At 43.3% G+C, this 19,444-nt stretch overlaps 2 protein-coding genes across 3 annotated transcripts in view; one reads left to right on the forward strand and one right to left on the reverse strand.

Annotated features, from left to right (window-relative positions):
* Positions 1-14,000, reverse strand: part of BLNK (B cell linker) — an 81,789-nt gene extending 67,789 nt beyond the window's left edge. For both annotated transcript variants that reach the window (XM_004049851.3, XM_004049850.4), the window contains exon 1: positions 13,775-14,000. In XM_004049851.3, the coding sequence (XP_004049899.3) occupies positions 13,775-13,821 (47 nt within the window). In that variant the 5' untranslated portion in view covers positions 13,822-14,000. The remainder of the gene's footprint in view (positions 1-13,774) is intronic.
* A 1,172-nt stretch (positions 14,001-15,172) lies between these two features.
* DNTT (DNA nucleotidylexotransferase) overlaps positions 15,173-19,444 on the forward strand; it is a 65,952-nt gene continuing 61,680 nt past the window's right edge. Inside the window, exon 1 of the mRNA XM_019034961.4 lies at positions 15,173-15,413. Within this exon, the coding sequence (XP_018890506.2) occupies positions 15,391-15,413 (23 nt within the window). The 5' untranslated portion in view covers positions 15,173-15,390. The remainder of the gene's footprint in view (positions 15,414-19,444) is intronic.

Raw genomic sequence — 19,444 nt, forward strand, 5'->3', positions numbered from 1 at the left:
AGTTTCTTCATCATGGATTTTTGGGCATTCATTTGGATTTTTAAAATATTATATTAAATACTATTTGTATCAATTTATTAATGAGGGTTACCCCTTAAAATTTAATGTCATGATTTGCTGTTTTATACATGACTCGTTTTGTTTTATTCCACAAATATTCAGTGTTTGCACACTGGGCATGGCACATGCAGGCCACAGAGCTAACCTGAACACAAACCCGACCCTCTTGTAATGCAGGAAAGGGGCCCCTTTCACCACCTTATCACATGACAGAAACCTTCTGGCCTATGTGAAGCCAGGGGACAGATATAGGCAGACCGGAGAATTCTCTGATTCACACAAAACATCCTCCTCTCAGGTCACTTCTGTCTTAAAGCTGAAGTTTTCGGCCACCAACTCATCGTTTTGAAGCAGCATGATACTTTTTAGTGACTATCCTGCTACTTGCATGCAGCAGGACTCCTATGACAACTTCTCCCCCTCCACTCTTTCTAAAGCCTTGTCCATTTCTGGCACCGGCTTCCTAATGCTCACTTCCTCCAGCCTGGCCTTGCTATGAAATAACAGGAATTATATTTAGATTTGCGAATTCAGCCCTGCAGGCTGCTTCCTTCTGGAGAGTGAGCTCATGGTGGAGCTGGCAGAGTTTTGACAGCTTTGGCAGTCCCTTCCATAGTGTGATAATGTGAACAAGCCCCTCAAGGTTGAGTTAGTGGCCTTCTCCTCCATTTCACAGATGCAGATACTGAAGCCCAAAGAGATCAGAGATCATGAGTGTCTCAGACTATACAGCTGACTCCGAATTTTACCTATAATTAAGGTAGTCACAGAAACTTGGAAGTGAGAGAGACTTTGGGAATATCCTGTGTCAACCTCCTCTTATGCCAAGGGAGGAAATTAAATTCCAGGGAAATTTTGTGATTGCCCTGAGATTAATTTAGTTGAGGACTCCTCCAACTCTTTTAGTCATACCTGTTCCTTTCCCTTCCACATAAGACTCAAGCCCCCTGCTAGAGAAGGTGGGGGGTACCTCCATGGCCAGAAGTAACCCCCACCTTTGTATGCCATAGTTCAGAGCTGTGATTATAGTACAAGCCCAGTAAGCCATTGCTGAAAGAAGCGTCATGCATGCCAGTGATCAGACTTGGAAAATCAATAACGGTAAAAGCCAGCATTTATTGAGCATGTACTATGTGCTAGGTACTTTGTGTGCATTATCTCATTAACCCTCACAACTACCCTGTGAGGGAGGTCCTATTATCCCCATGTTTATATTGTGATAAAAAACACATAACAAAAAATTTACCACCTTAACCATTTTTAAGTATCCAGTTCAATAGCATTAATATATTCACATAGTTGTAGTTATCCCTGTTTTTATAGATGAGAAAATTTGACTCAGAGAGGTTAAATAATTTGCCCAGATCCTACAACAAATAAGTGATAGAGCTGGAATTCAAAATCAGGTCTGATTCCAGAGCCTATGCTCTCAACTCACTCTGGATGATACAGGCTAACTTGTTTCAACTTGGCCCCTCACCAGGGCAGGCGACTGGCTTCAGCACCTACGTGCCTCTCTGGATACCTTCCTCTCTGTCCCTGGAGACAGCACCCATTCCCTCTACCAACCCAGTAATGTTTACTGTGACACATGTGCCCCCACCCCTGCCTTGCTATTGGTCCCCAAGGTTAGACATTTTGCTAGAGGGGAGCATCAGCTCTTAAGGGCCTGTTTCAGACTTTGGGAGGAAGAGGGAGAGTAAAAAGAGGAAGAGACAGATGTCAGGGGAAATGGGAAGGAGAGGGGGTAAGGCACGTGGGAGGCAGGAGGGAATGCGGTAGCAGCCCTCTGGGGTCTGGAATGTGCTCAGAAGTAGGGTGGCTGAACAGAGCAGCTGGAAGGACACCACCATAATCTGTGCATCCTTTCTCAACACCCGAGGCAGAAAGACCCCCTGAGGGTCCTGGAGGGGAGGGGCTGTGTTCCCTTACACTCGAGCATCTTGCTGCCAGGGCTGTTTCTTACTATCCACTTATTAACCGTATAAAGTAATTTATAAGTTTCTCCAAACAGTTCACACCCAACCTTTTTTTTTTTTTTTTTTTGCTTGTTTCTTTTTTTTCCTACTGAGATCTGCAAATATTTTGTGGTAGTCTTTGGCATGTCTGAACGGCTGAGCTTGGTTATAAGCAGTCAGAAATTGGGCTGACTTGGCACAAGCAGGAGTAGGGATGATTCCACTAATACCCTGTGTCCTTCAAAACCCTATCAGAGGCAGTTATGCATCAGGCACACCACCCTGAGACTGATGAGATGGCAAGGAAATGATGCTATACCTGCCTTAAGAAGTTCTTAGAAGCTTTGTCGCTTGATTTGACAGCTGAAATTGGCATGGCCCTTCCCCTCTCTGACTTTAGGGGCCAGTGGTCCTTGGGGCCTCCAGGGATACAACACTTCTCTTTCCTTTAGCACATTGGAATGCTTGCTGGACTCTGCTCTCACCACCCACCTGGCAGAGGTCTTGAATAAAGGAAAACTTCCTCATAAAACTACATAAAAGCAGATTGCAAAAACCAAAAAAGTTAAGGGAGACTCCTGTGTTCACAGATGACACAGACTCTTGGGTTTGGAAGAACACTAAGAGGTCATGTCCTTCAGTCCCTTCACTGTGTCTGACTCTGATGTGCTCATTGTTCTGATGAGGTGCTGACAGCTGCACTGTGCATGTGTTCACTGTCTGTCCTCTACCAGCATAAAAATGCAAAACTGACGTCTCTTAAATCGAACCAGCTGCCAATAGGTTTGTAAAACCAAGCGACTGATAAGTAGTTCTAGTCATGTTTCTGAAAATGCAGTTCTACATAATTCCAGAAAATAAAAGTGTCTTAAGAATTTGAATATGTTCTTTTAAAAATTAACTTAATGGGGGAAAAAGGAACTTTGGCTATATCTACACAGCATGATATATATAGTATTGTCATCTACTTGTCCTGGCATCCATTTCTGCAGGTAAAAGCAAAGATATTTTCAGGAAGTAAAGAGTGATTTTGAGGGATGGCATTCAAGAACTCATATATTGAAAAAGTTTGACCCAGTTAAATTCTTCTTAGCTCTGAGAAAACAAAGATATTGGGAGTGTCTTGTATGTAGGGGTAGGGGTGAAAGGAAGCATTGTAATTCATTAAAAGCATCTACAAATGTTTGTCAATAATACATTTAAATAAAAACTTTGAAACAATACCTTTTTTTTTTTTTGAGACAGGGTCTCATCTTTTTTTTTTGAGACAGGGTCTCACTCTGTCACCCAGGCTGGGGTATAGTGGCATTATCTCGGCTCACTAAAGCCTCAACCTCCCTGGCTCAAGTGATCCTCCCACCTCAGCCTCCTGAGTAGCTGGAACTACAGGCATGTGCCATCATGCCCAGCTAATTTTTTGTATTTTTTGTAGAGACAGGGTTTCGCCATGTTGCCCAGACTGGTCTCAAACTCCTGAGCTCAAAGGCTTTGTCCACGTCGGCCTCCCAAAGTACTGGGATTACAGGTATGAGCTACTGTGCCTGGCCAACAATATCTAGTGGGTCAAAAAAATATATAATCATAGGTCCCCAAAATACACTCGTTTATGGTAAATATAGGAAATTGTTTAATTATCAATTTTTAAATTGTGTTAAAACATACATAATGTAAAATTCACCATTTCACCCATTTCAAATTGTACAACTCAGTGGCATTTAGTAAATTCACAATATTGTGCAATCACCACCACTGCCTAGTTCCAGAATATTTTCATCACCCCTAAATAAAACCCAGACCCATGAAGCAGTCATTAGCAATTTTAAAGCAGATTTTCAAAATAATTTACTTTTGAGGTATTTTCATGAATAGCTTTTGTTTTCATCATGCTAAGAGGTTGTTAACAGAATTTACCCTAATAGGTAGCATCGGGTATATTAAGCCTAATCATCTAAGATTGGTTTGGCAACTGTGATGATCTTCGAGTATGAAGATGATGTGAAATCTGAAGTCCTGCCATGGTAAAAAAGAGAACTTTGACCTTGAACAGGCTGTAAAGATCATCTAAAAGCCAAAACAATCATATATATGTAGAGAGTTCATTTTTTTCAATGATTTTGTATTACATTTGCCATTTTCTTTTTTGAAATTATAGTTCTCATGTTTGTATGTGATTCTCATAGTTATTTGCACTAAAATGAAATACTCTTTCCTTCCTAGTATGTTCAATATTGAGTAGGGACATTAATACACTTTTTATGCTTAAAAAATTATTTTTCATACTGAAGTTTTTATACTTTGAACCAAGTAAGATTGTAAAATGAAGGGGTAAAAAATGGAATGGGGCTGGGGGTCATTTCACTCTAGGTACAAGCTCAGACTTTCTTGTCTTCTACTCCAAGCACCCTTGGTCATAGCCTCCCTCTGGGGAACTCCCGTTTACTTAGGTGTGGTCTCCCACCTCTGGCCTTTCCCTCCTTCTTATCACCATGTTCCTGAACAATGTTCCATTTATCCAGCTAGACTGTTGATTGAACCACCTCTGTGAGTGGGTAGGAGAGCTCTCTGCCCCCTTGGTCTGAGTTGGTTATCAGATAAATGAGTCCTGCGTGGGTGCTAGTGACAGATGACTCAGTGCCTGAACCTATTACACTTAATGATGTTTAATTTTGAACCAGAACATTGAGACACTGCCATATCCCAAGTAGATGCCTCTCTAACAACACAATCCAGGGCATCAGGGAAGCACAGACCAGGAGGAAGGGGGCATTCATTGAGCTCTTACTCTCCGGTATACAGAGGTACTGTTCTAATACCCCTGCTTTATGTTATATATTATTGAGATATTATTATTCCCATTTTTCAGATGAAAAACCTGAGGCTAAAAGGGATTCAGTGATCTTCTCAAAGACCACAAGCTGGTAAGTGCAGAGCAAATGTTCAAATCCACATCTGCCTGATTCTTTCTTTTCAGTAAGACAAAAACACCTTCCAAGGGCACCTCTTAAAATACCACGTTGGTGCTGTGTGCTTGGTCTGTATATAAGACCAGCTCTGCTCTTCATAATTATAACTCACTCTCAGATTACATGAACGATTGTGGGAGCATTCTTTGCAAAATATATAGCAGTAGGATACCAGACACACCTGAGTCAGTGTGGAATTCAAGTTTGGGCCTGGAACACACAATTGTCTGAAATACTGACAGCAGGAATCCTCAGAAGGCTTTCTGACTAGTAAGTGACTGCTTTTTAAATTTTAAAACAAACGTCTATGAAAAGTGAAAAACAAAGCCTGAATGTTACATTGGCCCATAAATTACACAGGCAGACATGGAGGAGTCGTCTAGAGCTTGAACAGGTGACCTGGCCTCTCTGGGCCTCACCTTTCTCACCTGTGGAATAAAGGGGCTGGAGAGGTGTCCTTTCAGTCCTCGCAAGGCGAATCTCTGTGCTTCTCCATGGAAGCCTGTGTCTCTGCACATTGTAGAAGCAGGCAAGGCCTGAGTCCTCATGGAACCCCCGACCAGCACTGGCTGCATAATTTCTGGGGCCCAGTGTAAAATGAAAATGCAGGGCCCCTTGGTCGAAATTGTTAAGCATTTCAGGACTGCAACAGCAGAGCATTAAACCAGGCAGAAGCTCTGAGCACAGGACCCTGTGTGACTGTATGGCCACACGCCCAGGAAGCTAGGGACCTGTGCTGCGTGTTCCCTACAATGTGTGAAGGAAGGGAATCTGGAGTAGGTCTGGGGCCCCCAGCCAGCATGGGAGGCAGGGATGCTCCTGGGGTAATGAGAGCCTTCCTTAGGAAACTGGCCAACAGAGAAGTGTGGCTCAGCAAACAGTCACCACATGTCCCTCAAGCTGGCTTCTTTGTCTTGCTTTTGAAATAAGCATTGAAATAGCCATGCTGGGCTGAGGGAAATGGTCTGTTTGGAGGCCTAGACCACAGTGCTGCAAAAGGGTTGTGAAAACATCAGGTTAAAAAAAAAGGCTGCAGGTGTAGCTTCCGGTGGACTCCCTTTCAGAAGGGAGGTGAAGGCAGGACAGGTAGGAAAAGGTGGTGAAATAAGGAGGAGGAGGGGCTTGTGGGGAGGGCTCTTTTCTTTTTGGAACAAAGCACAGGGAGGAAGGAGGTGAAGTCAGACTTTCTTGCTCATTGCTGGATGGAGACAAATACGCCAGTAATGAGGAGGTTCAACACACAGTGAAGAGGAGCAACCTCCTGAGAGAGGATTTCCACCGCAGCAGCCAACGCCAGTGTCCAGTGTCAGCCCAACACAAAAGCTGCTTCCCTACAGCTGTGCTGGGGAACCCCGAGGTCATGTGGGACCTAGAGGACGGCAGCCAGCATCACGCTTCAGGGTTCTCTGCTCCCTTGATCTGGAGCAGGGACTTGGGTGGGGGCTGGAATTCCACCCCATCAGCAGGTGAGGCCCATTTCTGGAGCAACAGGTGAAACATACTCTAAATTCCTAATAATGTGCATGGTTCCTAGGGGCCTAGGAAGCCCAGCATAAACGTGGAATGAAAAAACTAAGGCTGCCTTTGAGCGCTTTAACCTCAACATCTGACAGAGCAAACACAGAGAAGCAAGGTCACCCTCAAGAAGCAGAATGGCCCCAAGTCTGTGAGATTTAAGGGGGACCTGATGGAATGTAATCACCAATCCAGAGACACAGGGTGTCCAATGGGAGGCAGTAGCGGTACCTCTCTGACCTCCAATCTGCAGAGACGGAGTCTTGGTTAGGTGGACTTAAAAGGCCTCCTTAGTGAGGCTCTGTCTACAGTGGGCAAGAGCACCACAGCCCTGCAAGCCTGGAGGCAGGATTACCCAAGAGCCTTGAGCATCTGACATTACAACAGACAGCACTCTTCTGAGCACAGGAACCTGGGTCCTTCACATAGACCTCCTCTCATCATTCCTAATATGCAGAACAATCACACAAAGTGTTTCCTGAGATCCAGATACAATCGAAACCAATTTAAAGAGTTATTTTGGAGGGGGGCGGGGAGACATAGAAATGCTTAATAGAGCTGGAAAAAAGTCTTTAATGAAAAAGATTGAACCCTTAAAACCTACCCATCGGTTTCAAAAAAATATATACACACTGGCCACAGGGAGACCAGACAAGACAGGGTGAATCCTGCTCCAGAAACTCTCCCAGCTCATGGAAGGATTATTCCAAATACATGCCTCTTGGACAATGCCACAGAATTTTCATATATAACCAAGAAGATTAAAGGATGGACAAGCAAACGCATTTCATCTCTCCTCCACCAGCTGCTTTGTCTTTTATCCAATGTCCTTAGGCAACATATTCTGCTCTAGGATAAGCACAGTGTGTGCACCTCTGTCCAGGATTTGGCCTTATTATTATTATTATTTTTGAGACATGGTCTCATTCTTTCACCAGGCTGGAGTGCAGTGGCATGATCTTGGCTCGTTGCAGCCTCAACCTCCTGGGCGATCCTCCCATTTCAGCCTCCTAAGTAGCTGGGACTGCAGACGCATGCCACCACACCAGACTTATTTATTTATTTATTTATTTATTTATTTTTGTAGAGATGGGTGTCTCATTATGTTGACCCGGCTGGTCTTGAACTTCTGGCTCCAAGCAATCCTCCTGCCTCAGCCTCCCAAAGTGCTGGGATTGCAGGCATGACTCTCTACACCCAGCCAGAATTTGGCCATTGGATCAGACTCACAAGCCCTTGAACTTTTTAATGGCTGTGTTATCACATAATATGCTTTTTCCCTCAACATTAAGAATTTCCACTCAAGATTTGCTCAGTCTACTTGAAGAAGTAGAAACAGACTATTTATTCCAAGATGACCTTATGTCTGGAAATCTTTTCCTGCTCTCACTTTTCTACCCAGGAGAGAGCAACTTATACCTCAATGGTGCATATAGTTCATGGAATCTAGTTTTGTTTGACACAACTTTTTAAAAGGAACATCAAATTGAAATGCAGGCCTAAGGATTTATTGCCCCTCCTCTAGGCAATCCCTCATCCAAACCATCCCAGACAGGAAAACCAGTGTGATCTGAGCAAAGACCACAACAATGGCAAAGATATGTATTGCCTATTCTGAACTTTAAATACACGTTGTCACTATAAGCAAATAGAAATGAATACTTGCTTATTGTTCTGAAGAGAACATTTCTCTTAGTCTGAATCAGGGTTTCTCAACAGTGGCAATACGGACATTTTGGGCCAGATGATTCTTTGTTGTGGAGACTGCCCTGTACAATGTAGGATGTTTAGCGGCATCCTTGGGGACTAACTACTAGTGTCTGTAACACTCCCCAGTTGTGACAACCAAATGTTCCCTAGGGGACAAAATTGTCCCTGATGGAGAACCATTGATTGAAATGATCCAGCTATGTCTTGCGGGAGGCTGGGGAAGGATGTTTCTGTGGAATCTATTAAGAAGCCAAAGAAAGCAAAGTGTTTTAATTTCCCTAGAACAAGCTATCCTTTAATTTTTCTCTCCCTTTTTTTCTTGCTCATGTAAGACCTTCTTTGAAAATGAACCAAGCTGATAAATTCTCCCAAGAACAGATGGGGTTAAATCACCTGTAGGGAGAAAACAAGAGATCGTCTGTAAATACGTGCCTGAAGAGTTTGGCACCAGCCCAGTTCTTTTCAATCCAGTAATCTAGGAGGCAGGGCTGGAAAATAACTGTGATTTGGTCCTTGGAAACCTAATCGATTGTATCATAGTCCATTTGGAAACATGTTGTGTGAAGAGGAAGGTGTTGTTCAGCCATGGTACACAATCATTGGGTCCAGAAGAGAGGTTCCTCGGACATGTGGACTCTGGTTTAGGGTTTTCCTAGCACAGCCATGCCCAGAGTGGGTGAGGAAGTTGCCTTGAGTTTTCTTGGCTGATGACTCTGAAGTCCACTCGCACTAAGCCAGTTTCTGATAACGTGGCTCCCATGTGGCTTGCCCACAGGGAGAAAGAACCCTTCTCAGCTGCTCTGGGTAGTCCATCCATTGGTGTGCCGCAAGATGGTCCAGTTAAGTGGCTTCTCATCCAATGGGATGCAGGTAGGCAGTGTGAGGGGATGGGAAACCAGACTGTCCAGGAAGTGGATCTAATCTCCACCACTAGATGCTGTGCCTCCTGCCTGCAGCTCCCCTGAACTTTGCCACTCCAGTTAAAAGGAGTTGGAACCACAAATATGAAGAGCAAGAGAGACAGCAAATGCCACTCGGCTTGGGTGGTTTGAGGTACTGGTGGTTGTGTTTGCTTTTTATTGACTTGGTATACTGACTAAGTGGCAAATACTCTTCTGGGAACTTCAGTCCATGTTGTCTCATTTGGTCTTCACACAAGCCTGTGAGGAAGGCATCTCTAGCTTCGTTTGGCAGCTGGGAAAACTGAGGTGTAGAGAAACTGAATGGCTTCAGCTAGTAACTGGCCATTAGAATCAGCCCTGTTGGGCCCCAGTGGCATGGTCCTTCTAAATATATCAAGAAATATTTCCTGAGAGTCCTGAGATAAAATGGTAGACTTCGAGAATGTAACATATGTCAAATGTGGTCTCTGTGCTTAAAGGATCACAGCATCAGAGCTGAGAGGGACTTTGGGAAATGTTCTCATTTTGTAGTTTGAACCAAACAAACATAGGGGACATGGGGGAGCTAATAACCTATCTGGGATGTTGTGGAAGAAAAGGAAAGAAAAGCCATATATGGAAGAGCCATAAAGCAAACCTGCAGGGTGTGGTAGGTGAGTGGGTGTCAGCTGAGGTGGAGAGGGAAAGATGAGTCAGTGTGAGGGCTGACGAGGATAGCATCGACCAAAACAGGGAGGATCTGAGAGACAGCTAGTTGTGGAAAGGTGAACAGAAGGTGAATTTGTTTCTGAAGAACTGAACCAGAAAAATCAAGGAAGTAAAAACTCCAGTTGAAAACTCCAAACCCTGAGAAGAGAAGGCATGTCTCAGAATCCATTAGATAAGGTCTCAGTGAGACCCCTACCAGGAAGACCCAGACACCCACGGCAGGGTTCTGTCATGCTTAACATTATTAGTCACTTAGATGAACGCAGAGAAGGAATGTTTGTCACATCTGCAGTCCATGCAAAGCCAAGTGTCACAGACGTCAGAATCAATAGACAAAATAGTCAAAATAGTCAGAAAGAAGAAATGGAACCAATATGAAACTTATCAGGGATCAATGGAAAGTCCCTGTTTATTTTCAGAAAATCAATTACACAACTATAGAATTAGAATAACAACAGTAATGATATTAATAGCTACTATTTTAAAAGTCCTATAATCACTATGTGCCAGTTGCTTCACAGAAAAATTTATTTAAACCTTACAATAGCCCTACAACATTGGTACTGTTATTATTATCTTTATCTTACAGGTGAGGAAACCAAGGAGATTAGGCAATCTTGCCTAAAATCACACAAATCTTGATTTTTCTAATGGAAAAATGCCATACTCTTTAATCAATAAGATAACTGGGGAGACCCGATTTGACCACACTTGTGTCAAAGACCTTTTCTAGTTGTAAAAATGAGCAGGTATGTGTTTGTTTATGCTACAAAGAAAAATACACAAGCACAGATGATGAATCAATTGGGAGGTTATTAAAAACTAAACATTTCATTTTCAAGTTAGTTTTACTAATTTGAAAAGGGATGTTTGCAAAGTGATTCAGGATTGTAAATTTTGAAATGTTCCCCTAGAAAGGTGAAATTTTTATGATCGTAGGAATGTTTACTGTGGAACGATTGAAACCCAGCTCTAGCCAGGTTTCTGATCATATCTTTACCTTATACAATTAAGGGAAAATCATGGCTAGGAATCAACTAAAAGACCCTAAGTGTCTATGGACTCCTACTAACAGAGAAGCCTACTTTAGCAGGCCTCGGTGGGAGCAAAAACATGAGAATCTGTGCTCACACCTCTCTGTGGTCGCAAGCAACTTAGCCATCTCACTTATCTCTATTCTTATACAGCAGAAACTCTCAAGGTGATGACCCATCCCCACTGGGTTCATCCAGAACATTCCCTTTCTTCTTCATTTTGAGAATTCCTTGTCTCCTTCCAATCCTGCATGCCCTCCTTTCCTTGGATGACTCTGCTTCCCCTCTCCTCCTAGTAATTCCTTCTGCTCCACTCTCTTTTCAGTCCTGGGAATATACTCCCTGGATCAAGGTCATTCCTTTCAGTCCTTTGGATGGACACTCACTGTTCTTCTATTTTTGTGGCTAAGAATTTGAGCAAATTCTCACCTAAGCCTAAGAGTATAAACATAACTGTCCACTTTTATGGTCATCTGGTGCCAAATAATTACATGGTTAATCAACCTTCAGAATTGATGTCAACCAGTCAGGACAGAGGACACAAATCACAGGAGGCAAGTATTTCATCTATTGACTCCTCACCATCCCATCTATCTAATTATGGAAAAGAGTTAAGATGGTGCTTCAAGCCCATTGAGTTTACAATTTCATTTCTTTGAAAAGTTCCACGTCAACAGTACATTTTACCACAACAGGATGATTCTATAAAGACAACTGAGTAATCGAGTGGAAAAAAAGTTACTTTTATGTAAGCAGATGCTTACTTTTATGTAAGCAGATGAGTGTAGTGTATGATTATCCATGGTATAATTTTGGTTTTCTATCCCATAATCTATGGTTGCATATTGCCCATCAGCTACTCTGTGATCAAGCTTGACTTTGTCCCAAAGGGAGGAATCATAAAATGATTTAAGTTCTAGCACCTTTACTTAAATTCCCATCTGGATTCTCTGAAAGAGAATGCGTTTCTGTATAGTTCTACATTATGGAATATGTCTGAAAAAAAAAAAACATTTGGAATCCTCCTGTTCATTCAGAGGAAGGTGCCTAGTTAGTTTCTTTGCCATGTCTTTCTGCCCTCTCTTTCCCTCTTCCTTCTCACTGCCATGTCCCAAGTCCAGGCCTACAACCCTGGATGCTTGGGTTACTTAAGCGCTCCTCCCTCCCACCAGATCCCTGCCTCCAGTGTCCCTCCCACTCCAACGCATCCTACCAAGCTCCTTTAAGCCTACTGTCATGACATTGCTAACAGCTAACAGCATAACCTGTTCTCCAACTCCCTATGGTCAGGGCACTCACCATCCTTTGCAACCTGGACCCACCTTATTTGTCCAATCATACCAGGACCTTCAGGTCCCACATTCCCTACTCTTTAGTTTCCGCTGGACAGAAAACTCTCCTCACCATCCCACAAATGGACCGTACTTGTGTTAAGCTTTGAGTGACAGCCTCTGTATTTCCTCCCTCCCAGCGCATAACATGTTTCCTCCAATTCTCCAGTATTTTATAATTTTACCCACCTCTCAAAGCCTACCTCTTAAAAGTATCTTCTCTATGAAACCTCCTCCTGCTACTCTAAGTCTCTTCTCACATTCCTTCTGTTGCTTACAGCTTCCATTGTATCACCCCTGCTCCTTATGAGGGTGTAGCTATTTGAGACCAAGGGCAAGAATGAGGTGCCTTCTTGTCCCGTCAGTGCTGATCACACAGCAGCACTCAACAGCATGTTCTTGAAATGGTTGAACGCAGCTGATGTTGCCTACTGATCCCAGATCATTGATGCATTTCACATTACCTTTTACCAAGCACCTCCTAGGCATAAGACCTGTATTCTACTGTGAAGGGTTGTCCCTCTGCCAATTCCAGACTTTCTCTTAAATATTGTCTCAAAAGCTTCAATTCTCTGGCTCATTGTTATCTGTGATTACTTGTCTGCTACATGTGTCACATCACCCCCTGAACATTTGGCTAAGTTCCAATATGTAGTAAGAATAGAAAACACTCCCTGAACAGAGGGGAACATCACACACCGGGGCCTGTCAAGGTGGGGGACTAGGGGAGGGAGAGAATTAGGAGAAATGCCTAATGTAGATGACAGGTTGATGGGTGCAGCAAACCACCATGGGACGTGTATACCTATGTAACAAACCTGCACCTTCTGCACATGTACCCCAGAACTTAAAAGTATAATAAAAAAAACTGTTAAAAAATGTGAAAAAAAAAAAACGCACTCCCAGAACTTTAAAAGTTCCAGTCTCTGAAAGCCATGATGCCATTACAATGAGACAAAAAGAAGACCTTCAAAAGCAAAATTTGGGTAAGTTGTCTTTTCCATAGCTCCTTGACTCACGCCCATGGGCCTTCTGGTTTATTCTTTTTGAGAGGCTTGTTATAGATATTGTTACATTGACATGAGGGCATTGGAAAGACAGATCTAATCCCCCCAAACACACTTGTTATATACACCCACAAAATAAATGAGACAATAAAACAATGAATAACAAATGATTACAGCTATCCTTAAAATTAAATAGTAACCTGCAATAAAATGGGTGAGAACTCAGTTTAGAGAAACCCTTCCTTAGAAAAGTTGGTTGCATTCAGATTCTAAAAGTTGACCTTCAGTAGAATCTAAGCCCTTGGCATTTGTTTTATTATCTTTCCAGAGCTTTACACTTTATTGTAAGAGGCAGCTAAAGCAAGTCTCTCTTGTTTCTACACATTTCTTTAAGAACTCAGTCCACTTCCCTATAGCAAGTGCCACCCAATGCTTTCCCTAAAAGCTCAGTCCACTTCCCTATAGTAAGTGCCACCCACTGGAAACTAGCAAAGCATTCCAGGATTTCAGTATTTCTGAGATGCCATAAGAGCATTGGGGGGAAAAAAAGGAGATGAAGAAGGGTATCGGGTGGGGAAAATCTTACCTCAACTTCTGACTGGCGGGGACGGTTATTTTATTAAGCTTGTCCATTCTGTTTGGTAATTGTAAGAGACACGAATAACTGTCCGGTGGTCACCTCAGCAGTTCCTGGCCCTCCTAGGGAGCAGCATGGTAAGCCTCCGGTCTCAAGTGTTCCGGCCACTCAAGTCTGATTTCTGAGAGTGCAGGCTGCTGGCAAACACCCCTGCTCTAGGGAGAAGTAAAACTTGCCCGAGCACATAGTCAAGTTTCATGTTTCTACATAATCATGTGATCTGGATAGCCAGCCAGGTTGGTGATTACTCCACTTTGTGTAAACTTTAATAATGAAACCTATTGGGCAGGCAAATTTCTTTCCAGCTGCTTTCTTTTACAATCAGATTTGTAACCAGGTTAGGACAAGTTTCTGGCTGGTCACTACTTCCTGTTTGTCCCAAACACATATAGTCCGTTTCCAGCAGGTGCATGCTATAACTGGGAACTTCCTGGGCTGAAGGAAAAGCAGAGTAATCAAGTCCATCTGAACCTCTCTTGGAGATTTTCTGCTTATTTGCATAAAGTCATGGATAAGCTTTTTCTACTTATAGAACCATTATATAAAAATGGCATTTTTGTGTTTTTTCTTAACCCCCGATGCGGGCAATACGTTTAAAAATAAATATCAGGTTGTCAGTGGCATGGTGGTAACAGTTTACTCAGAGAATTAGAGTCTCTCTTTTTCTGGAGCTCTATTTAAAATGGGATGGGCAATTCTCTGCTCATCTGGGGGTAGGGATGGATGACTCAGGAAAGGGGAGATGAACTCCATCGTCAGATGTGCAGCCTCCTTATTGCCTGATAGAGTCAGGAGTTACCTTGCCGATAGCCAGATGCTTTCAAACAAACCACGACGTACCCAAAAGTCAGATGAGAACAAATCTAACAGTTTCACAACAATGCAATTCCTACATCAGGCCATTCTGAAGTCCTAAAAGCAGAATGCCATTCCCCTCCTTGCATTTGCCTCTTTCTGTCCTGTCCACCTCTTGCTCATCACACCCAGTGACACGCCAGACACGAGGCCATCTCAAGCTCAGACAGGTGGGGTGAGGCTGGGAGGAGGGAGCCATACCTGTAGGGGCTGAACCTATTCAGAGAACTCTACTTCCCTCCTGGAAGACTTTATATTTCCTTCTGCCTAATCTGAAAAATGCTGATTTATCTGTTGTTTAAAGAGCAGCCCACAGTCCAGGGTCAGAGAGGAAGAAAATGGGAGGGAAGGGACCTTTTGTACCTGGACACACTTTTCTGCAGCCATTGAGAATGCCCTGCTCACCCTTGTGGAAAAAAGTACATGTTTCCAACATTTATCAAGGGAACCAGTCTTCTCCTGGGTCAGAATACACAGCGGGACAAAGTAAAGAGCTCTCAGTTACCTCTCCTGTTGCAGACCCAAGATCTGGCTGAAGACAGTGGGGAAAGAGAAGACAGAAGAGGAGAAGGAGGTGGAGGAAGAGGAGGAGGAGGAGGAAGAAGCGGAGGAGGAGGAGACAGAGGAGAAGGGGGAGAAGGAACAGCGGCAATGGTAGAGGTGGAAACCATGGATGGATTTCTTCCCTCCTGTGCCTCTTCTTTGCACAAATGGATGTTCTGTCTTCCTCCAGGTAACCTTGATTATTCACATTCATCACTGCCTATGAATTTCTGGTTTGACTAGATGTTTAGGAGCAGAATCTTCAGAGCTGTTGAAGGGTGGGGCCCTTCTGCTTGGCCAGGACACTGACTTGGCCATGCCGCTGACTTGGCCAGGCCAGCAAGAGAGCAGACAATGTTGCATGAGAAAAATGCAAGTGCTTGTCTCCTGCCATCATTCATTTTCCCCAATCTGGCTGCTCAATTTTCTTGCAGTGCATCCTGAAGGAGCTCTAGACCCTGCCTCCTTTTCTCCCATAGTTCCTAACTGAAAGAAACAAGTAGACTAGGATGGTAAAGGCACATATAATGTCATCAAAGATCAGGAAATTCAGGCTTCACTGAATGAGATGATAATAGTCAGCTCGTTCTTTCTGAATTATTGTAAAATGCACCCCATAAGTCACTTGACTTTTCTCTCCACCAACAACTTTGCTCAACACCTGGCTGACAACTTCATATTTCCCCAGAGAAAAAGACCAGAGGCAAAGGTTACACTTCTGCTTTTTCTTTTTACAGCCACTTGTCTTTCTTCTTTTTACTGTATTTAGTCTAACATGGTGAAAATGAGAGACTGTTTCCAGACTGGACATTTTACCCCATGTGAAATACAGTGTGACAGCCTAATGTTCCAGGCCTGCCACAACTACTTTGGCTTCTAAGTTGCTCCATGACTAAATGAAAATTTTAAATTATTTGACTCTAATTTTGAAGTGGGGAAAACTTTTTTTTTTTTTTTTTTTGAGACGGAGTCTTGCTGTCACCCAGGCTGGAGTGCAGTGCCATGATCTTGGCTCACTGCAAGCTCTGCCTCCTGGGTTCGCACCATTCTCCTGCCTCAGCTTCCTGAGTAGCTGGGACTACAGGCACCCGCCACCATGCCCGGCTAATTTTTTGTATTTTTTAGTAGAGACAGGGTTTCACCGTGTTAGCCAGGATGGTCTCGGTCTCCTGACCTCGTGATCCGCCCGCCTCGGCCTCCCAAAGTGCTGGGATTACAGATGTGAGCCACCACACCTGGCCGGGGAAAACCTTTTTAAGCAAAACACAAAAAGGAAAAACAGTGGTAAGTCTAGATATATATAAATTTAAACTTTTATGTGACAAATGCACCATAAATGAAAGTCAAAATACAAATGACAGGCCCCATAACTGGATTACCAAAAAGGTTAATGCAAAGATGGAAACTGATGATACCAAGTCTTAGTTGGTAACTTATAAAAGGAATGAGACCACACAACGTGGTTCCACAGCGCATACAGAACGATATACCATGATAAGCCTTCAAGGTCGGTCTACATAGCACAGTGGACATGGAAATTAATGAATCACTAGATTCACAGATGAGAAATTGACAATCCCAACCTTAAAGAAAATTTGGAGTGCCTATACACTGTTGCTAAAAGTATAAGGTGCAATCGTTTGGAAACAGTTTGGTATTTTCCAATAAATTTGATGGCATGCATACCTATGACCCAGCATGGATCACAGATATTGCGGAGCACTCCTAACTGTGTATATCAAAGCATGCGCTAGAATTTTCACTGAAGCACCATTTCTTTTCTTTTCTTCTTCTTCTTCTTTTTTTTTTTTTTAAGACAGAGTCGCACACTGTTGCCCAGGCTGGAGTGCAATGGTGCGATCTTGGCTCACTGCAACCTCCGCCTCCCAGGTTCAAGCAATTCTCCTGTCTCAGCCCCCCTGTAGCTGGGAATAGAATTGCATGCCACCATGTCTGGCTAAGTTTTGTATTTTTAGTAGAAATGGGGTTTCACCATATTGGTCAGGCTGCTCTCGAACTCCTGACCTCAGGTGATCCACCCACCTCAGCCTCCCAAAGTGCTGGGATTATAGGCATGAGCCACCACGTCCGACCTAGCCACCAAGCCCAGCCACCACTTCTAATAGGGGAAGAAAATGGCCCTGGAAATAATCCAATTGTCCATCAACTGGAGAACAACTAAATTAATTGTGACATCTTTTCATAATGGAGTACTATTCAACAGTGAAAATGAGTGAACTCCAGTTGCATCAGTATGGATAAATAACAAAAATAATTTGAGCAATAAAGGCAAGCTAAAGAAGTGTATGATCCCTTTTATATTAAGGTTAAAGACATGTAAAACTAAGTAATATGTTATTTAGGATAAGTACATCTATGGTAAAACCAAGCAAGGGAATGAAAAATGAATAAGTCACCAGGGAGCAGGATTGGAGCGAAGGGACATGCAGGGCTTCCAAGCAATTGTAGTATATTTCTTAAGTTGAATGGTGGGTATAAGTGTTCATTTTATTGTTATTCTTTATATCTTATACATATTGTAGGTATTATATATTTAACACAAATTTTAAAAGATCTGATCTATCTTTGAACTTGTGTTGTAATAACAACAAAAAGAAAAGAAAAAAAAAGAAAAAATATCTGGTCTAGAATTATGGGGCAAAGTCAAGATAGCATGCCTAAACCTAAGTCAGATGGTGGTGATCCACCATCTCTGTGAGATGATGAGACTTGAGAACAAGAAGACGGATTGTACTGCTTCTTGGGGTTGAGACCCCACCAGCCCTGGTTTCTCTTGGGCTCTTTGACTTGCATCTGTGGATGACAACTACAACACCATGTTTATTGAATGCTTTCTGTGTTTCCTTTACTATGATGACATTCATTTTACATGTGAAAAAATTGATTCTGAGAGAGGCTAAGTAAACCCGTCTAAAGTTACACCACTCATCAATGGAAAAGCTGGGATTCAAACCCCAGTCTGTTTCCATAGTCTAAGCTACTAATCATAGACTCTGCCACTGCAAGAGAGATTTTCTGTGATTCAGCAGACAGGCCTGCTCTGGCATCAGGCACCAACTTAACCATGACCTTGGGCAAGTCTTTTAGTCTCCCTCACCTCAACTTCTTACCTCTAGAGCAAGGGATTCAAAGGGGCTGGGGCTCCATCTGACTTGGAATCTGGACATTGCCAATGTGCACAGAAACTGGTTAGTGCCAGTGGAAACATTCTCAGAGCTTTTAGAAGAGAAGTCTTGAATTCTCTTTACTAGACTGCTTCCCAAAGAAGTGCTCAGTGGCTGTGGCAGTTTACAGTGCCTTGGAGGGAGTCCAAGTCCTCACTGGGACTGGAAAGTCAGGCACAGTTCACTATCTTCTCTGCTACCCACGCACTGATGGCTTTTCTCTTGCCAGGGCCAGTTTAGGCAAACTGCCATAGGAAGTTGGCAAGGTGTGATGTTGGTGCTATGCAGTCTGGTTCTATGCAGAACTATAACCTGTTTCCAAGAGGCTCAGCTTCACAACAACTCCATGGGGGCAAAGGGTACTATGGTCATTCCCATTTTATGATGTGAAGTCTGATCCTCAGAAGGGTGACAAAACTTACTTAAGGCCACCCATCTTCTTGACATCAGAGCTAGGGCCTTTAGCCCCCAAACCATTCACCCTCCTTTCCTTTCTTGTGCTGGCCCCCTTTCTCAGGGTTGGGACAGGGATGCATCCTGCAGCAATCACAGACCCAGTAGCTTTCCCACGCACGCGGGCCAAAGTGTCAGGAGCTTGCAGATGGACAGGCCCGTGCCTGGTTTTCTCAGCCAGTGCCAGTGAAGAGCCAGAGGGAAAAAGGTTGGGAGGAAGCTAAGGAGGCTGGGTAAACCAGTGGAGGAAAACAGCAGAAGAGACTAGGGAAAGGCAAAGACAGACAAGGAAGCGTGGCAGGTGCTGGCAGTGGTTTTTCTGTTCTTCTTTTTTGTGGAGACAAGGGAGAAAGAAGGAAGAAGAGAAGACATCTGAGACTTGAGCAAATGGGCAAAGGCCCTTTTAGGCTCAAGGCTTTATTTCTGTGAGACAAATTGGTTCCCTATTTTATCTGTTCAGTAAACTCAACATTCTATACATCAGATTGGCATGGAGTGGGCATCTGTTTTATTAGGAGAATGACTCAGATGAAAACATCATTTACTCATTGCATCCAGCCCAGCCTCTATTGGCAAGAACATT

This window comes from Gorilla gorilla, chromosome 8 (assembly GCF_029281585.2).
Source record: "Gorilla gorilla gorilla isolate KB3781 chromosome 8, NHGRI_mGorGor1-v2.1_pri, whole genome shotgun sequence".
Classification (NCBI taxonomy): domain Eukaryota; kingdom Metazoa; phylum Chordata; class Mammalia; order Primates; family Hominidae; genus Gorilla; species Gorilla gorilla.